The sequence below is a fragment of the Erithacus rubecula genome (assembly GCF_903797595.1).
Source record: "Erithacus rubecula genome assembly, chromosome: 2".
NCBI classification, from domain to species: Eukaryota; Metazoa; Chordata; class Aves; order Passeriformes; family Muscicapidae; genus Erithacus; species Erithacus rubecula.
The window spans coordinates 29,121,321-29,138,933 of NC_136685.1; the positions used below are offsets into that span (position 1 = coordinate 29,121,321).

At 39.1% G+C, this 17,613-nt stretch overlaps 1 protein-coding gene across 4 annotated transcripts in view; it reads left to right on the forward strand.

Annotated features, from left to right (window-relative positions):
• The window catches only part of KCNQ5 (potassium voltage-gated channel subfamily Q member 5), a 268,932-nt gene that overhangs the window by 237,998 nt on the left and 13,321 nt on the right, over window positions 1-17,613 (forward strand). For 2 of the 4 annotated variants that reach the window (XM_079299139.1, XM_079299142.1), the window contains exons 10-11: window positions 981-1,037; window positions 6,496-6,716. In XM_079299139.1, the coding sequence (XP_079155265.1) occupies window positions 981-1,037; window positions 6,496-6,716 (278 nt within the window). The remainder of the gene's footprint in view (window positions 1-980; window positions 1,038-6,495; window positions 6,717-17,613) is intronic. The other 2 variants (XM_079299141.1, XM_079299140.1) reach the window with 1 other exon arrangement.

The following is a 17,613-nucleotide window of genomic DNA, read 5'->3' on the forward strand; positions in this document are numbered from 1 at the left end:
AAGCTTCTTCTCGTTTCACTCTTTAAATGAAGACGTGTTTGCACAAGTAGTACACTGGATTGCATTCTGAACATGCTCTTTGATCTATATTCCCTTCTAATAACAGTGAAGAAAAACTTGTATTGTGTTAGGGGAAAGTTCATTATCTTTTTTCCTACCAAATTCACTCATATTTACAGAAATAAGTTCTTGTGTTTTGTCATGTATAGACCTACAGTCTTTCATTAGGTGACTAAATGTTGCTATGCATTTTAGAGAGCTGTGTTTATGAGGTTGTAGCTTCAGATTGATTTTAATAAAAATGTATGTTGTATTTCCCAAAATTTTGCACATAAGTATTCTAATTAATCATTTATCGAAGTACTGGTAGACAACCTCTCTAATATATCCGTGCTATAGATGAGATATTTCTAGAAATCAGTTCCAGAGTTGTGCAAGTTATTTTAAAAGCCTATATGTTAAAATTTTAATATCTTAATGTGCAAATGCACACACAATATTTATTTCTGTCAGTTATACAACATGGCTGAAATAGCTCCTGTGCAGGAAACTAGATCAAGACTGATGAATCCTGTGACACATGGAGAGCATAATCAGTCTCAAACTGTGTGTAGGACATGCACTGGGTGTCTGCAAAGGATGAATGTCACCCATCTAGTCTTGTAAGTCATGAGGCTGAATATGCATTCCCTATTCCAACAATTCTCCCTGGTGCAATAAGGAGCAGTTTTGCCAGTATAAGATCTTCAGGGGAAAACTCAGCCCTGTTCTGAGGGAAACAACTAAATTATATTATGGAATTCTTTTACCTCCTATACCATATCTGTTTCTAAAAGTAGATTTAATGTAAACACTCTGCATGCACCATATAAAAAAGAAATTGCCAATGATGCATAATCTAACTTGAGGTGGAAAACCTAACCCCTTATCTAGCACTGGAATGCTTAGTAACAGAGTCCTCTATCTCCCCTCACTCCTAGTAAGCTTTGTAGTAATAAACAGAAGCTCTTCAGGATGTACACCCCTCGGAAACATAGGTATTCAGCATCCTGCCTATTCACATGATGTTTGAGAATGCCAACTAACATCAGGTGCATGATCCATTTACTTCCCCTCCTTAGTGCTTTAAATTTCCTCACTTCTCCAAATGATGTTTCCTACTTATTTTTAAGTGCTTGTAAGTCCCTTTTTGCTTGCTGCCTGCAATGCCATTAATGCAATGGCAGCAACACCAGTGGTTTCAAACTCATCCAGCCAGACAATTGCAGTGCACAGCACGCCGCAGTTTTAAGAAGCCCCATTCTCCTTCTCTGCCTGAGACTTCAACTTTTGGAATGCATTACCCTGTGGAGATCTAAAACTGAGGTTGAATATTTGGGTGAAGCCATTTCCCCAAGTCCAAGAGGATTTTTATAACCATAGCAGTTGATTTCTCCATTTAATAATTAGTGGAGAATATTGAGCTATAACATGCTAGGCAATTACAACAGTCAAAATGTGCAATTGTTCTGGAGAAGAATCCCCTTGGACACAGCTTGTGGATGATGTGCCTGCATCCTGTACTGGAAGGTAGAGAAATGCATGTGAAATTAAGCATCTGCTTCAGCTGAATTCTGTGGAAATTGTGTCTCTTACCAAAAATGGTAATTCTTAGATAGATTAATCTTAGTGGAGAAGCCTGTGATTCATATCTCACAGGTGTTTTTCTTACTTATTAAAAATAATTAAAAAGACAGTAGAAGTACAAACTAATTACAGAAAATAAGGATCAAAAGAGCTTATCTTCATTTAGAAATTGTTTTGGAAAAGGAAAAAATGCACAAACACCCTGAATATTTACTCATTCTGTTTCACAATTGAACTATAATATACTGTGGCCTGAATTTTTTTTATTATTTATTGAAGGTATGAGATATAACACTAAATTTCTTGAGTTCATGGTCCTAGCATGAGACTGGTGGGAAAGTCTTGAACATCTCACAATGTTATCCATTGCATTTGCATTTGTTCAACTTAGCTTAATTTCAGTAAAAGTATTTGTAGGCTTAGTAAGAATCAACACCTATATTTATAGCTAGTTAACTGCCAAAAATTAGTATGTGCATCTGCTTGCTTCTGTTTGCCATGATAATTTCTGGCAGTTTTAGCTTCTGTCTCAAGACTCAAAGCATTCTTCCTCACCCTCAGACCCTCCAGTTATTTCTGATTCATTTCAATTTCTTCCTATTCTTGCTTCCACCAATTGGGTCAGTATGAAAAGCTGAAAAACAAGGTGTAAATTGTGACTAGTAGCAAGCAGTAATGCTGCAGGTCTGAGGCTGAGGCAGAGCAGAAATTTAACTTCATAAATGTAGAAAGGTGACAGGACAAATGGGGGAGTGGGACTGGGATGGAAAGAGATGCTCAGTTAATAAAATATAGAGAGATGGTCCCTAGAAGACAGAGTGAGCAAAGGTTTATATGCATTTGTCTATTAAAACATACTCTCATCCAGAGTAGTCATTTGGACCAGCAGAAAAGCGATTGTTCCCTCTGCAGTGAAGCTACAGTGACCTCTAGTGTCCCTACACACCTATTCCTTCATAAATCAAAGGTGGTAAAGGCAGAATTTGAAAATGAAGAAATGAAAACTAGAAAGTCATTTGCTATCCTAGTGAAGTGAGTGTCTGGGGCATGCAATAGAGGAACGAGTCATAAGATCCTACAACTGACCTTTCAGAAGGCAGACAAATACAGAAAAGTAATTTTCTTCCCTTTCTACAGCTGCCAGTTGTAATTGATCTCCACTAAAAGATACTTCAAATCTGGAGTGTTATCAATAAGAATACATTCCACAGCTTTCATCCTGCAAGAATATAGGTCCAAAGAGACCAGGCCAGGGAAGATTGTCACAGGAAGCAAAAATGTATGTCAGCCAATTGGGCTAAATTATAAGTCATATAAAGTACAAGAAATGATTGACAGACACACATCTATTTAGAGATAACTGGAGACAGCTGTGGATCTCTCAAATCATTGTCATTTATTTTTGATTTAGTAACTTAAGAAATTTTATTTTCCTGTTTCTTTCTCATGGTTTTTGCCTTTTGGACAACAACTAACTTAAAGCTTGTGAATACGTATGGGGATGCATGAATATCCAATGGTCATTAACAGGTTTCAAGGGATTCAAGGGATTTACTTTGGATATCATGTAAAAAGAGAAAACAAAAGGTGAAAGAGTAATACATAATAGGCCAGGACCTGCAAGATTTGAATGATTTTTAGCTTGCACAAGCCAGTGCTGATACAACCAGCATCAAATCAGAATAAAGGAATGACTAAAGGAGTCACTGGCTGTTGATTTGAATGCAGGATGTCCAAAGATGCTTGAATGGTGTAAGATTGTCTTGGCTCAGTAATTTTAACACGTCTTCTGCTATTGCAACAAAGAATCCAGAGCCAGTAACTAGGCTTTATCCTATAAGGAAAGGGGCTTTCACTTAAAGAAAAGCCCTGGTAAGGGTATGCTGAAAGTGCTCTGATCCAGTTCCTCCTTCATGATCTGGTATTTATCATGCACAGAAGAGCCCCATGACAGTGTGTTCCCAAATACAAGCTTTCCTCTCCCAACCTTTCTTCTCCACTGTCAATCACACCATTTATGCCTGTGCTGAGAAGGACCCAGTGACTTCAGGAACACTTCCTACCAGTCTCAAGCTAGGAACAGGGATCCAAGAAGCAAAGAACTGTTCTAACTAGTCTCTCTGGGTATGCATCTCAAGATGCAAAAGAGAGTTTTCAAATTGCTTCCTTCAGGGGCTGTGTTTCTCTTCACAATGCAGCACCCTCTGCATGGACCCTTGGCATGCCAGTACATTGTGATTGCTACAAAGCAGATTTGATTTTATTTTTTAAGTATAAGTTCTGAAGTTTACATTAATATTTTCATTCTCAGCATTGCACTTTTGAAAAATGTCTATAGTACAGATAAAATACTACTACTGTTTCTACTGTTCCTTTCACCATTGACTCACTGCTTTGATTTGGAGAACTAAAGATATTCAGGTTAAGTAGTCAGTCATTGTATACCATTCAGCTTTTATAAATGAAATAACCATGTCTAGCAATCATTTAAAGACATCCAGTGCTTTCATTAGTACAAATTAATTGACAGAACAACATGTGTTGTTTTGACTTTGGTTTTAAATTTTCACTTTTATTTTGGAGTTAATGTGATTATAAAAAATATTATATATATAGTTAGTTTTTATGACTATTTTATCCATTTTCCTTTCATTTTATTAGTTCAGCAGGATGAGAGCTGAACTAATTTTTTATGCTAATATTTGAGGGGGGGAAAAGCAGCTTCATTTGATTTCAATTTTTCAGTTTCAAAGTACAATTTGGGCCATAAGGGAAGTTATTAAAAAGGGGGACACTTGTAGGAATAATATCTGTAATAAGAAAACAGTTTTGATTCTCTTCCTCATTCTGTATAATATGACAATGCAATAATGTGGCTAATAAATATTTTACAGTTTATATTTTCATTGTTGTACAGTGCAAAAGATTCCTGAGCTGAAATATAATTCAGTCTTGAAATGTAATTTGTATTCAAAGTTAAATTTTGGAACTCACTCTTCTTTCAAATGCTAGGTTCTCTGGGTCTTTTGTATTGCTTATACCACAGCACTGGGTAACAATTTGCAATGGAAATAGAAAACATTTCATCACTGTGATGTACTTATTTCAAAAAATGCTTATTTGGGCAAGGAAATGAGATTACATGGAGAAATTATCAGAAAGGTGTTCTTTCAAGTAATCCAACATGCCATATAGATATCAATTTATCTTATAATCTTTCTACTGATGTGCTCATTTTTTAGTATTCTTGAAAATTATTGCATTATAAGCATCCCAGCATGTGTTTTGCCTGCAACAAACTGCATCCTTTCTGCTCTCACTGATGTTTGTATTCAGACTGAAATGCTATGCTTTGTTATGCATGGACAAAGATATGTTTATCTCTACATTTCACAGCCAGAGAGGTTTATAACTACTTTCCATTTCATATGATTATATATTAACACTGTATTTTCAGAGTGCAGTAGGTTAAGCATCTAAGAACCACAAAGTCCATATTAGCATTAGTTAATTATCTGCAGGATTTGTTTCTGTTCAAAATGTCCTATGGGCATGCTGAAATTAAATCCATAGACCTTGAGAGAACTAGAAAGTGTCTTAACTTCAAAAACCATCATAAATTTCAGGTAGATAGTCTTTGCTAAAGGTGTGTTAAAAGCTCCCCCTGCAAAGCCTACACCAGTAGGACTGCAAGTCCCAGTAACACCATAACATGAACAGACACATGAATTGACCCATATCTTTCCTCTTGAAAGACCAGGACCACTGATCAAGGTGACCATTCCTTGCTCAACCAATTGAATTTAACCTTGCATGTGAAACAAGGCTTTCAGACCTTGGTGTCAGATTCTTTCTCTGTTTCCCCTTTGTGACTTCTGCTACAGGAAGGGACAAACAAAAATGTTAAATAATGAAAAGACATTGCAGATAGTCATAGTGATCACAGGATGTTCATCAGATATGTTTGGACAAAGGTATTTAAGCACTGGGAAATAGAAAATCGACAAATCCCACATTTAGCTGGGTGGAGGGGAGGATTACAAGCACAGCAGGGGGGAAAAGAAACCCTTACAATTGGTCAACCACAAGACCACAGGGTCACCATTGATGCAGCAGACACAGTCACAAGCTTGGCTGGGCTCTGGTACCTGTCCACGTGCAGTACCACCCGCATAGTCAGCTCCCAGCTGCATCTGCAGCAGTGACTTCAGAGAGCACACAGCACATCATTACATTTCCATTAATCAGTCATCATGCTGTTTCTTGGATATTTTATTGATTTTGATTTTGTCTTGTCCAAATAAGTGCTCTAACAAGGAATTCTGGATATGAGTGATCACTAATCATGCATATGAAATGTTGGAAGTGCCAAATCCTGAAAAAGCATGAATATACACTAACAGAATTTTTGCTTGCTTAAAAAAAACCCCAAACCAGACAGCACTACATGGCATGCAGTAACAATAAAACACATTTTGATTCTGTTTATCTAAAGATACGGCCATAAATACACTGAGCTTGGCTGACTAAGATGGAAACAAAACTATTTCAAGTTCAAGGAATAGAAAAAACAGCATAGAGATTAATGTATAATAATTAGGTGAAATTGTTTCTATTTGTTATTTTTAATTTCCTTTAGAAGGTTATTCTGTACTGTATGATAGACTGCCAATGCTATTGCTTCTATCAAAAAACAATTACATCAAATCAGTTCCATTCACAAATGAAATACATTCAATGAAAAAAAAATTGTAAGAAACAGATTCATACCAGTGAGATTTTTTACACATTATTTTCAATAATCATACCATAGAAAAAATAAATGGATTGAAGTAGCTATGAAATAAAATACATTTCTCTCTCTCACAGCCAAAAGCTAAGTTTCAAGGAGCGGGTCCGGATGGCCAGCCCCCGAGGTCAAAGCATTAAAAACAGGCAATCCTCAGTGGGAGATCGCCGGTCGCCGAGTGCTGACATTGCCACCGAAGGCAGCCCGACCAAAGTGCAGAAGAGCTGGAGCTTCAACGACCGAACGCGCTTCCGGCCCTCGCTGCGGCTCAAGAGCTCCCAGCCCAAACCCGTGGTCGATGGTAGGAGTTTGTCACCCATTGCATGCTGCTCCCAGCCTGCTCACACTCCTGCACACCTGCACAGGGATTGTACGCATTTTAGAAAGGCAGAAAGAGTTGCTATAGTGTGCCAAATAACAGGATATATTTGTTTTTTTAATAAGAAATCATGTCAGTAGTGCATGGGGAGCAACTGGTGGAAAAAGTGGTCACTATGAAAAGTCACAGTGGACTAAATGCAGGGGTTTGGCTACAGCAGCTCCTCTGTCATGGCCCCTCTCCTGAGCTCAGCTGCTGCCCGAACTTGCTGCCTCTTGCTGGTGGTACACACAGCACAGTCAGCACTGTCTGTGCCTTTGAGAGCACAGCTTGTGCAGAACTGGCTCCCCCAGGCAGAGGAGTCCCAGTACCTGCACTGCTGATGCAATCACCTGCCACCAAGGGATACACTACTGGGTGCTTTAACGTATCTGGCTTGATAAGGCAGATAGATTTAGCAAACAAAACTACTGTTACTGCTTTTATGTATTCCTTTCTATAGGGTATTTCAGATGTAGGAAGCACTCCTAAAATATAAAGAGGTGGATGTTGATGAAAATGTCTTGTTGAACCTGCAGCAGGCAGCCCAGCTTTTCCCTCAAGCTGCCTCCTATGTTGGTCCATTCTCTAGCTAAAATCCAATTTGTTGTTAAATTAACCAGTTCTCAGGCAAGGATCTTCATCTGACAAAGCTTGCCAAAATAAAGCCAGTGACTCTAACCAAGGAGCACCAAATTGGGTGACAGCAGCCCACTGACAGGCAGGAGCTGAGGGAGCCAGGTAAAATTAACCCCTGTATGGGATGGGTCCAGGACTGAAAGGTGCACTTATATAGCTCTGGGGGTATTTGTATCCCACTGGATTCTGTTTTGGATTTCTCCATTCCCATATTTACCAATCTATGAATGTTTTGTTCTTTCTTGTGGTATCTTCCATGTAAAAAACAAGGGGAACAAACTGGTTGATTACCACAGAATGCAGTGACCCTGCCTGAATGGGAAAGGTACAACCTCTTTCTACAATGCTAATCATGCATGCTACATCCAACAATTGTGGTAAGACTAATTAGACAGAAGGGCGATGTTGATGTTGCTTCCTTTTTAAGAGCACATATTTGCACAAACATGTAGGTTGCAAAATACTCATTGAACTGCAATGCCCCAGTGAGGATGTTCTACAAAAGAGATCTCTTTAGGAAAAGCCTGGATAAATAAACATTTCCTGGAGGGTAACCAAGACAAACCAATGGTATTTGCTAAGGTCATCATCTCAGGATAGCCCTCCCCCATGGAGATGTCTCAGACACATAAATTCTGAATTTGCCTGTGGTACAGTGAGCTGCTGGAGTGTATCAGCTATCAGGATACTATCCAGGTTGTTCCATTCCACTATCCATTGCTATCCACTCCTATCTGCTTATGTCCCATGGCAGCTGTATCACAGGGGCTGTGTGACCTAGCCTGGGTCTCACGCTGATGTGAAGGACAGACACAAGGCCACAATGGGAGCTGAGAAATGCTCTAGGTAGCACAGTGGTTGAAGATACCCTGCCTAAATTTAGGCATCCTATTGATGCCTTGGGTTCTAGCTTTTATATTTTTCAGATTCTCTGATCCCTGGTATGTAACACATATTAGGTGTTAGTAAGTTCTGTTCATGGGGTAGTTAGACAAAACAATCCCTTCCCAGCTTGAGAATCAAGGACAACTGGTACCCAAAAAGCAGAAACAACAGTGAAGAGAGGGAGGCAAGCTAGGGGATTGAGACTTCATGACCTGGAGCTTTAATTGAACAATTGACTCCCAATATGTAGATGAACCAAAAGTGTAAAAACTCGTGACCTGGATCCATCTTGGATCTATCCTGGGTGTAGCCCTAGCCAGACTCTTGTACGGCTCAAGATGTATCCTTTTAAGGCCTTTCAATAAATACCTGTTTTGGTCATTTAACTGTCTAGTCTCTGTTCCAGACCAGCCTCTCTAGGCATCACTACATAATCACTTATAAAGCACAAGTATCTTTCCCAAATCGCATCAGAAGTAATTTCATAGGTTAAATCCCTGTAACTCACACTGTGCCTGGAAGTGACCTAAGAAGAAAGTAATTTTTGAGCAGTGATACTCAGAGTATCAGTAGCTCACTTTTGTCCCAGCTCTGCAGCCTGCAGCTCACTGAAGCACCTGTTTCATTTTTCATCAGCCCATTTATCATAGAGGCATTTCCTCAGCATGTCCCCTATTTTGCCCTGTACATATTGTCATCAATAACAACGATGTGCACAAGCAGATCGTGCTGCTTCTGATTGTTTCCCTCTCAGGGAAAAGGTGGCATAAACAGCACCTTGGGTATATCTGTAGATAAAAGACAGTAACAACAGCAGAGCGCTTATTGCTTTGTGCAAACCCTTGAAGATCTTCCCGCTCAGCCTGGGTGAGATCAGCCTGTTTCCTGGTCAGTGATTTCCACCTATCAGTCCACCCTTATGAACTGGGGCCAACAGATACAACCAATTTCTCATCTGTGGCAGAAGGAACAGCTTCCATTGTCTCCAGCTTTTAGGCAAATGCCAAGTTTCCATTCTGGGATCTCATCCAACTACTTCTAGGACCAGTATGATTAGAGACATGTCCAGTGTACTCACTGCTGAGAGACAGCTCCCTGCTGCCTTACCCAAACTTCTGCAGGAAAAGTCGGGCACTACTAACCTTGATGTCTTTTTCTTTCTTTTCTTTCATAACTTGATGCTTTCTGCATTTGATAGCTCAGTGAAAAGGATCTCAAGATGATGTATTTGATTTAGAATATCTTGCATTTTTCAGTGGATGAAAAAAAAACAGAATTTGCAGCACATTGTTCTTATCTCTTGCTTGCCAGATCCTCCAATTTCCTTCTTGAGGTATTCCACAGCCAAATAATTAATAATTTTGGTAGGCCAGTCATCAAGCCAAAGCTAGAAGCCACATTTTTCTGGGTGAAATCTTGGGCACAAAACAGTACCCTTGAACAGCTCGTCCTTCTGGTGATTCCTACATCTCCATAGGGTGTTTGGTGGGAGAAGAAATTACATTACAAGAGACCTTTGGGGTCGTGACAACATAGTGCTGGATACCCAGTTCAGTGTCAAAAACTTTGTATCAGTGAAAAAAATAGAGTCTTACTATGAACTTTCACTTCAAAAGAGAAGACAGAAGACATTTTACTGTATGGAATGTGGTCTTGTAAATGTTCTGCATAGGCAAAAGACTGAATTCTGTGTGAAAATAAAGAAAATATGCAAATATATAAGGTTAGGCCTCCCAGAGGAAGGAAAATTATTGATATATGAGGATGATTTCAGGCAGATAAATGGTCAATACAAAAACTTTGCACTGCTGACTGAGTTCTGGTAAGGACATGGCTGGAATCTGGGACAAAACCATCAGAAACAGACTGCTGGAGAAACTCAACATGAACAACTAGAAACTGGGCTTCAAAGGGTGGTTTCCAGTCCAGACAGGAGCTCATGGGGGTAGCCAAAAGGCTAATTTGGTTGAAAATGTGGGAGTTTGCCTCTTAGACTACCCAGCAACAAACACTTGAGCACTCCCTCATTGCATATTAAAATAATAGAAGGAGAATTTCTTGGCAGCAAGTAAAACACTTAAGCCAGCCATGGGTATCTCCCAAGAGGATTTTGGCATAGCAGCCTTAGAACAATATGGCCAAAACCATTGCACAAATGGCTTTATTTATGGTTAGTTAATCTTCTGAAACTGCCTATAAGTCATTTATTGCCATTGACAAAGTGGGTCTGACAATGGCAGTAATGATTTCAGTTAAATCTGTGCATTTGCAAATGGAATCTGAACCTGAGACAGGTTTGATGGTTAGAGAAGTTTTTGGTGGCCTGACTGGAGGTGCTTTCTAGGTCATTTAACAATGGTGCAAGGGAGTGAAAGTGAGTATCAAGGTTTACATAATCTGTTTTTAAATACATGTGCAGTCTCTGGTGACATGTGGTTCACAACTTCCAGAAATCTTGTTGAAGAGGAGACTCTGCACAAATTAACAAAGGTGACAGAATGTTGTATTTCCAATCCCTGTTATCAGTCTAAAAGGGAATTATCAGGATAAGACAGATAAAAGGGAAATTTTCACTGATCAAGAATGGCAAATAGTGAAGCTTTACAAAGTACCCATTTAAAAAAATTGTAAAGGCTCATGGAAGAGCATTCCCCAAAGGGATGCCATGTCACACAGGCAAAGGTGCTGTCTGACCTTGGAGCCACTCACAGCCCATTTGCACCTGTTCACAAAGTGCGCAGGAGCTACCTCTGGCCCCAAGGCCTCCTCATGCAGTATGGCTTTGGTCCCTGTTAACAAAACCAGGGAAGCTGCAGCCAAAGTGTCTGTGGGCAGTGGTCCAGAACATGAGAATAGCCACCAGCAGGGCCAACCCCATGACAGAGTCTGTGCTAGTTAGTAAATGGTGCAGGTGATAGCATGCCTTGCAATGGTGCTCCTGCCCTGTTCAGTTTTCTGCTTGCCTTACTTTCTGAGGAACAGAATCTTTTCTGCTTAAATCATGCTCCAGTCTTGTACCATCACAGCTGAATTAATGAATCAATATTATGTTGTGGATGCAGTTTTCTGTGAGGGACAAAAATACCCCATTATATTGTTTTTTTACCATCCCATTCTTCTAAGCCTCTGAAATGAGTTATTGTGCCTTTACTGTAACCTAGAGACATTATGTGGCTTTTTTAATAAAACATCAAAAGCATTCAGCACTGGAGATATTACAAACATATTTCATTTGATTAATTAAAAAGAACTCTCTAAGGAAATATTTGATTTCTTGCACCATCCCCAAACATCATACACTCACATGACCTCTAGCCTTTCATTCCCTACAGAGTACTTGCACAAAATCCTCAGGGTAGAGTATATTATAAGAGCCATGGAAAGAATGCAATTGTGCATTTCATCCCCCGTGTCCTCAGTTACTACCATGTAATTTATGTATTGCAAAAATAACAAGTTTTCCTTTCAGTAGCATAAACAGCTTGACCTTGGATATGGTTCACTTGATGTGGCAGAAGTCCTTAGTTGGGTTGCTTCTACATCCTACATATAAGCTTAAATTTGCTGATTCGAGGTAAAACTGAATGTTGTCAAAGTTTGAATGAAATTTATTAGCAACATATCAATCTGTGCTAGACAAGAGATTTATTTTTTTGTTATTGCCTTCCATAGAGCAGATAGAGCTCTCATTTTTTACCATTGTCACTGTAATTAACTAGGAAGATCTGGCATTCTGATCTAAACTCTGACACGTTTGCATGTAAATTAGTACAGGCCATTGGTTTTGAGGCATTATTTTAGTTTATACCAACCAATATCCTGGCCATATGAGTCCACAATTTAGTCTCCTTCTTTATGATACCTCTTGAAGAACTTGCTGTGCACCATTGCTCACTGGACTCAGTGGTCACAGATGAATGATTACTAAGCTTACCTCTGTGAGGAACAGCAGCAGACCATCTCACAAAAGTATGATTTGCATGAGTTTTGGATACCCTCATCTTCAGTGAAACTTTAAAAATGAGATTAGAGCTAATTTTGAGAGGATGCACATAAAGCTTCCCAACCACATGCAATCCACTTGCACCAAATCTGAAGCACTTGAGGAGTAGTTTTATTTTTATGAAACACTACTAAGGAAATCCTTCATGGCTTTTTAAAATATAGGACAAGCCTGTAGATACCTGAATCTAAAACAGCTGCCATCCTCTAGCCCTTTGCCCCTGTCTATGACCTCCCTCAACAACAATTCCTGGAAATCTCCCAGGGCACAGGACCTCTGAGGACCTTATGGAATATAAGACAATATAAGACAAGTGATGTGTGCTACAAGGTCTTGCAGGGACACAGTCAATTAAATGTGACATTTAGCTCATTAGTCTACAGTTCCAGATACTATCGTATGTATCTGAAATTTATTTTACCGTTTTTTCTTCTTGGATGTAGTATATATAAAATAACAGAAATGTGTATCTAAAAATACACTAAAGCCTTAGAGTCACCTTCTTTTACTTTTCTCACATGGCCATCTAAAGTTGCTGGCTAATTTGCTACTTATTCATAATATCAGCCTAACAGCATAATTATTGTGCATTTAATGAATTGTTTTTAGAAAGTCTCCTGGTCCTCCATATCATCATTCAAAATTAAAAGGATTCCTTTTTAATTAAGTAGTGGGAGCTGTTCCATGAAATATTGCCAGTGCAGAAATTTTTGAGAAGTCAAATAATAACTAAAGATAACTGAGAGTTGTTATAAGGCAATGCTAGAATTTTAGATATTTGGAACTTGCTTGCATTATGTGATAACATATAAATTAGGTTTCTGACCTTAAAAAAATTGTGCTTACAGAGAAAGAAAACTATGTCATTATATCCAGAAAATGTAAAAAACTTTCCACCAATTCTATCTTCCATTTCAGCCAAACCAAAGGATTTTCAGAAATGCTTTAACAAATATAATTCTGTTAGAGATATTCTTTACGATACTCTGTGTCACATTGCACTGCAGTTCCCAATGATGTCCTCTTCTCCCCATCTGGAATGCTTTGTCTATTTCAGAAGAAAGGGAATGAGCTATTGATATAGCACAACTGAACTCTCCATCTGTACTGCCAGCAGAGTAGAGGTTCAGGTTTGGCAGAAGGCACAGTTTACAAGCCTGTGCAAAAATATTCCTCCTTTCAGGAGGCACCAGCTTCCTTTCTTTACAGAGAAATTTCTTTCTAGCATGGAAATGGCAACCATTTCATAAAAGCTCCCTGTTAACAATATTTTTAAATGTTCTCAGTCTTATTCCCTCTTTCTTAATTTTTCCACTTGAACACTGTTGTCTACTACCAGGGATTTTGGCATCATTTTCTAGATAAGTATTAAATATCTAATGTGAATATCACGGAAGTACTTGTTCTGCCTTCTTCCTTCTTTCTTGATTAGAAGAAAGCCTTTCCTTTGGTTGGTTTTTTTTTCCAGAGATCAAGGAAATAAATACATAATTCTCTCCCTTGGGCCTCCTTTTTCTGGCTGGCCTCTGCTTTGGAAAGCATGTAAACATGGGCTGCTGCCTTTCCTGCTCTGGGGGAGCTTTGGGCATTCTTATTAAGTATGTGATTAAGCTCCATCACAACTAGTGTTGCTTTCTTCAGTTGATTTTTCTTATGGAACTTAGTGAGCAATCAAAGTAAAACAAAGTAAGTGAACTATGTACTGAGAGAGACAGTCAGCTTGTTGATATTTTAAAGCAAAAGCAAATTGGAAAAAAAATCAGTTATGGGGTAGTGAAGGGATTTTGCATTCATGGTTCAACAAGCAGGAAAACAATGAGAGCTTGTGAAGAGGTGAGAAATTTCATTAAACATATTTAAACAAAGGCACTAGGCTAAGACACATTTCATTTTTATAAAGGGAAATTGCATGAATCACATGAACATAAACCATCAAGATGTTTGTACATATAATAATTTTTGAGGGGAAAAAAGTAACTGAGATTTTGTGAAACATTCTGTGCCTTATAACATCTGTGGAAATACTATAAAATATGTACAGGATATTTCCATTTTTTGGAGAATGTAGGCTAAATCCTTAACTTACCACAGTAAAAGCACATAGTGAAGAAAGTACTTCAAAGGCAGGATAAAGTTGAGTGAAATACACCTACCTTCCAGACATCCTAGGCATTACATAAAGCAGCACAGCAGAGGCTCTATTTGCTCACAAAGGAGGCTGGAAGAACAAATAATGAGAGTATTAAGCTGCTGGCATTGCTTCTTGAGCAAGAGAGTTCATCTGAGCTCAGTAGCCATATAAGACTGAGGCAGTTCAGAGTCTCATGATAAAGCAGCTGCCTGGACCCCCTGCTGCAGAAGACCTATGTATTGGTGACTCCTGCAGGGACAATCTGTTCCCCAAAAGCTTTGAATTTTACTTGCCCAGAAGTTAGATGCACTGAATTACCAATTCATTTTCTTTCTCACCGCTCACACAGAAAATGAGTGCAGAGATGAGTTTGTCACATTGACCTGTGCTGCTGCCCTGGGCAGCCAGAGCAGTTCTGCACTCACATGAGGCTGCTGAACACGGTGCAGAACAGGCTGTGGAACTGCATTATGAATTGCTTGGACTTCAGTCCCCAACCTACACTTTTCATTTGGATAACAATAATTCAAAACTGTGGCTCAAAGTAACTCGGCACCAATGAAAATTAGGCCACTATCCAATTTTCACCTTCAGTCATACATTTCAGTGAAAATAAATGACACTTTTTTTCCAAACTAGTCTATTTTTAACCAAGTCAACACAACACTGTGCTGTAACATGAATAAATGCAAGTCATGTACAGGCTATCAACTTCAGGCACTTATTGAGGTCTTGACATGCTCTACTGGTTTTCTATGGGTTGGTTCTTGTTGCTGTATGAAGGGTTATGGAGCAGCGAGAGAAAACAGCAACAAGGAACTCTCTTACTTGGTGCAAGAAAGAGCAACTTATTGAAGGAAGCCATGGCTTTAAATAAGGTACTTCATGAAAAACAAAATACAGACAGTTCATTGGATGGAGAAAGAGACACCTCTTCTCCCTGGCTTTCCCATGGGTCTAGCAGGTGTTTATCTCTGTTATGATTCTTTGTCTTATGTTTACAGTAAAGAAAAGTCTCTAGCCTGGGAAAAATCCTGGCTGGAGCTGAGATAGTTGCACTGAGAAAAAGACTCAGACCTGAGAAAAAGGCTTAGCTGAATTGTGTCCACAGTTTGTTAGTAGTGGGAGGTCCACAGAGGTGGCTCTGTGAGAAGATGGGTTCTCAGCCTCAGCAAAATTATTTATATAACCCACATGAAGAACCTTAACTACCTCCTTCACAGTCAGAGTAAGATCTAAGTGCTTTTGAAGGCTTCCAAAACACGAGTCAAAGGGGATCACCGTACCAGTCACTATGTCAGAAGCACTTCCATAGGATTATTCATTGTGTTGGTACACACACTTATTAATGCTGGATTGTTTTTGCTAGCATACTTGCTGTTCCCAGAAAACAAAAAATAAGTGTTTTAGATTCAGTTTAACAGGCAGATAGTTACTTATGTGTTATTAACACTGAAAGCTAGGAGCTATGAGAGTGATCAGAGCAACATCACAGTTTTCCCAATGCCAAAGCATGTTATTAAACAACAGAAAACACTTCTAAGAAAGGACATAAAATATTTACGAAAACAATAAATCAACCCTTGTGAATAACTTGCACAGAGCCATATGAAATGCAGCTACAACTTATAAATTTTTTTGTGACATATATGTTTTAGAACAGCCTAATTTCTTTGCACATTCGTGGTGATCACAAATGACTAGATTTTGCATGAAAAATGCATAAATACAGTGGAAAAGAAGGAAATATCAAGACAATTTTACTGACTTGTGCATGGCTGTTCTATTTCTCAGTAATTGCTGCTTTGCTGTGTGATTAAATCAAAGATTGTCCAGAAAGAAAGAGGAAGAAATTAAAAAGCGTCAAAGACCAGACAGTAGGCCAAAGTAAATAATGTCAGAGATTGTAAGACAATGGCAGATGCCTCATCAGTTGGGAAATAAACACATTCTTTGTTTAAGATCAAAACACTGAATTCTAAATATGTGGTATTAGAAAAAGCTCTGGATTGTCAAGTGGACTGACAGCCCTTCTTAAGGAGACATGCAGAGCTTTGTCTAAATGTGTATTAAAAGGCATTTTGGGCATCATTGAGACCATATTCCTGAGCTGCCCAAGGAACAGACTTGAAAACCCTGGTTAGCTTGTGGAAGAGACCAGGTCTAACCCTAGGAAAAGACTGGCAGCAAAGCCAGGCTCATGCAGAGCATCTGCTGCCCATAGTTCCTTGTGGAACGCACTTGGACCATGTGCAGCCCCCCAGTGGAGATCAGAAGACACAGACGAAGAGTGTGGGGAAGGATGAAGATGTAGATGTGAGCAGGGCTAGGCATGAACTGGCACTGGGAGGTCTAGCTACCCCATTAATGCCTAAGCAGGGCGCTCTCTGGAAACAGACAGCAGTTTAGAGAACATAGCTTAGCCCCATCTGGGAGCTGGCAGAGGTTTGAACAGCTGGAGCTGCTAAAGCAGCCAAACTGACCCCAACTCAGCCCTGACCTCAGCGATGAACTCGAGAGGGACAGAAAGGATACAAGTACATCTCACCTCGTAACTATGTGGTACAACATGAGCTTCCACTGGAAAAATTCATAAGAACATGAACTTTGATTTCAGTGGTGTTTTAAGCTGGATTTTTTTCTCCAGATTGCTATTACGCATTTCCCAAACTTTTTCCCAGGTCTGGTCAGTATTCTAAAGAAACATTTATGTTTCCCATAGGAATCAAACAAGGCTATAGCTTTTCACATCTTTATTGACCAGTGGTAGTGTCTGCCATAATGAAGGAAATTCATGTCAGTGGAATATTAGAAAAAAAAAAGGTGATTTATTCGGAGCAGCATCTCTTATTAAAGCTGGCTTAAATTTATAAGAATTTTCCAGCATCTGTCTAAAATTTTTGCAGTTTTTTAACCACAAGGGAGCAACATGGAACACTATAATTGCACCACACAGTTCTCAAAACAGTTCTGCAAAGATGTACTTTGGTAAGGAAGCCCTTTTATTAATGACACTGTACTTGGCAAAGGACCCAGGAACTGTATCCGTGAGACAACCATACAGAAACATGTTTATTTTAAACTTTCAGGTTGGAGTCTCCTGTTTCACTGGGTTTAGATGGCTATAGCTCTTGTATTCTGAGCAGTATTTTTCCTAATTTATACTGGCATAACTCAATAGA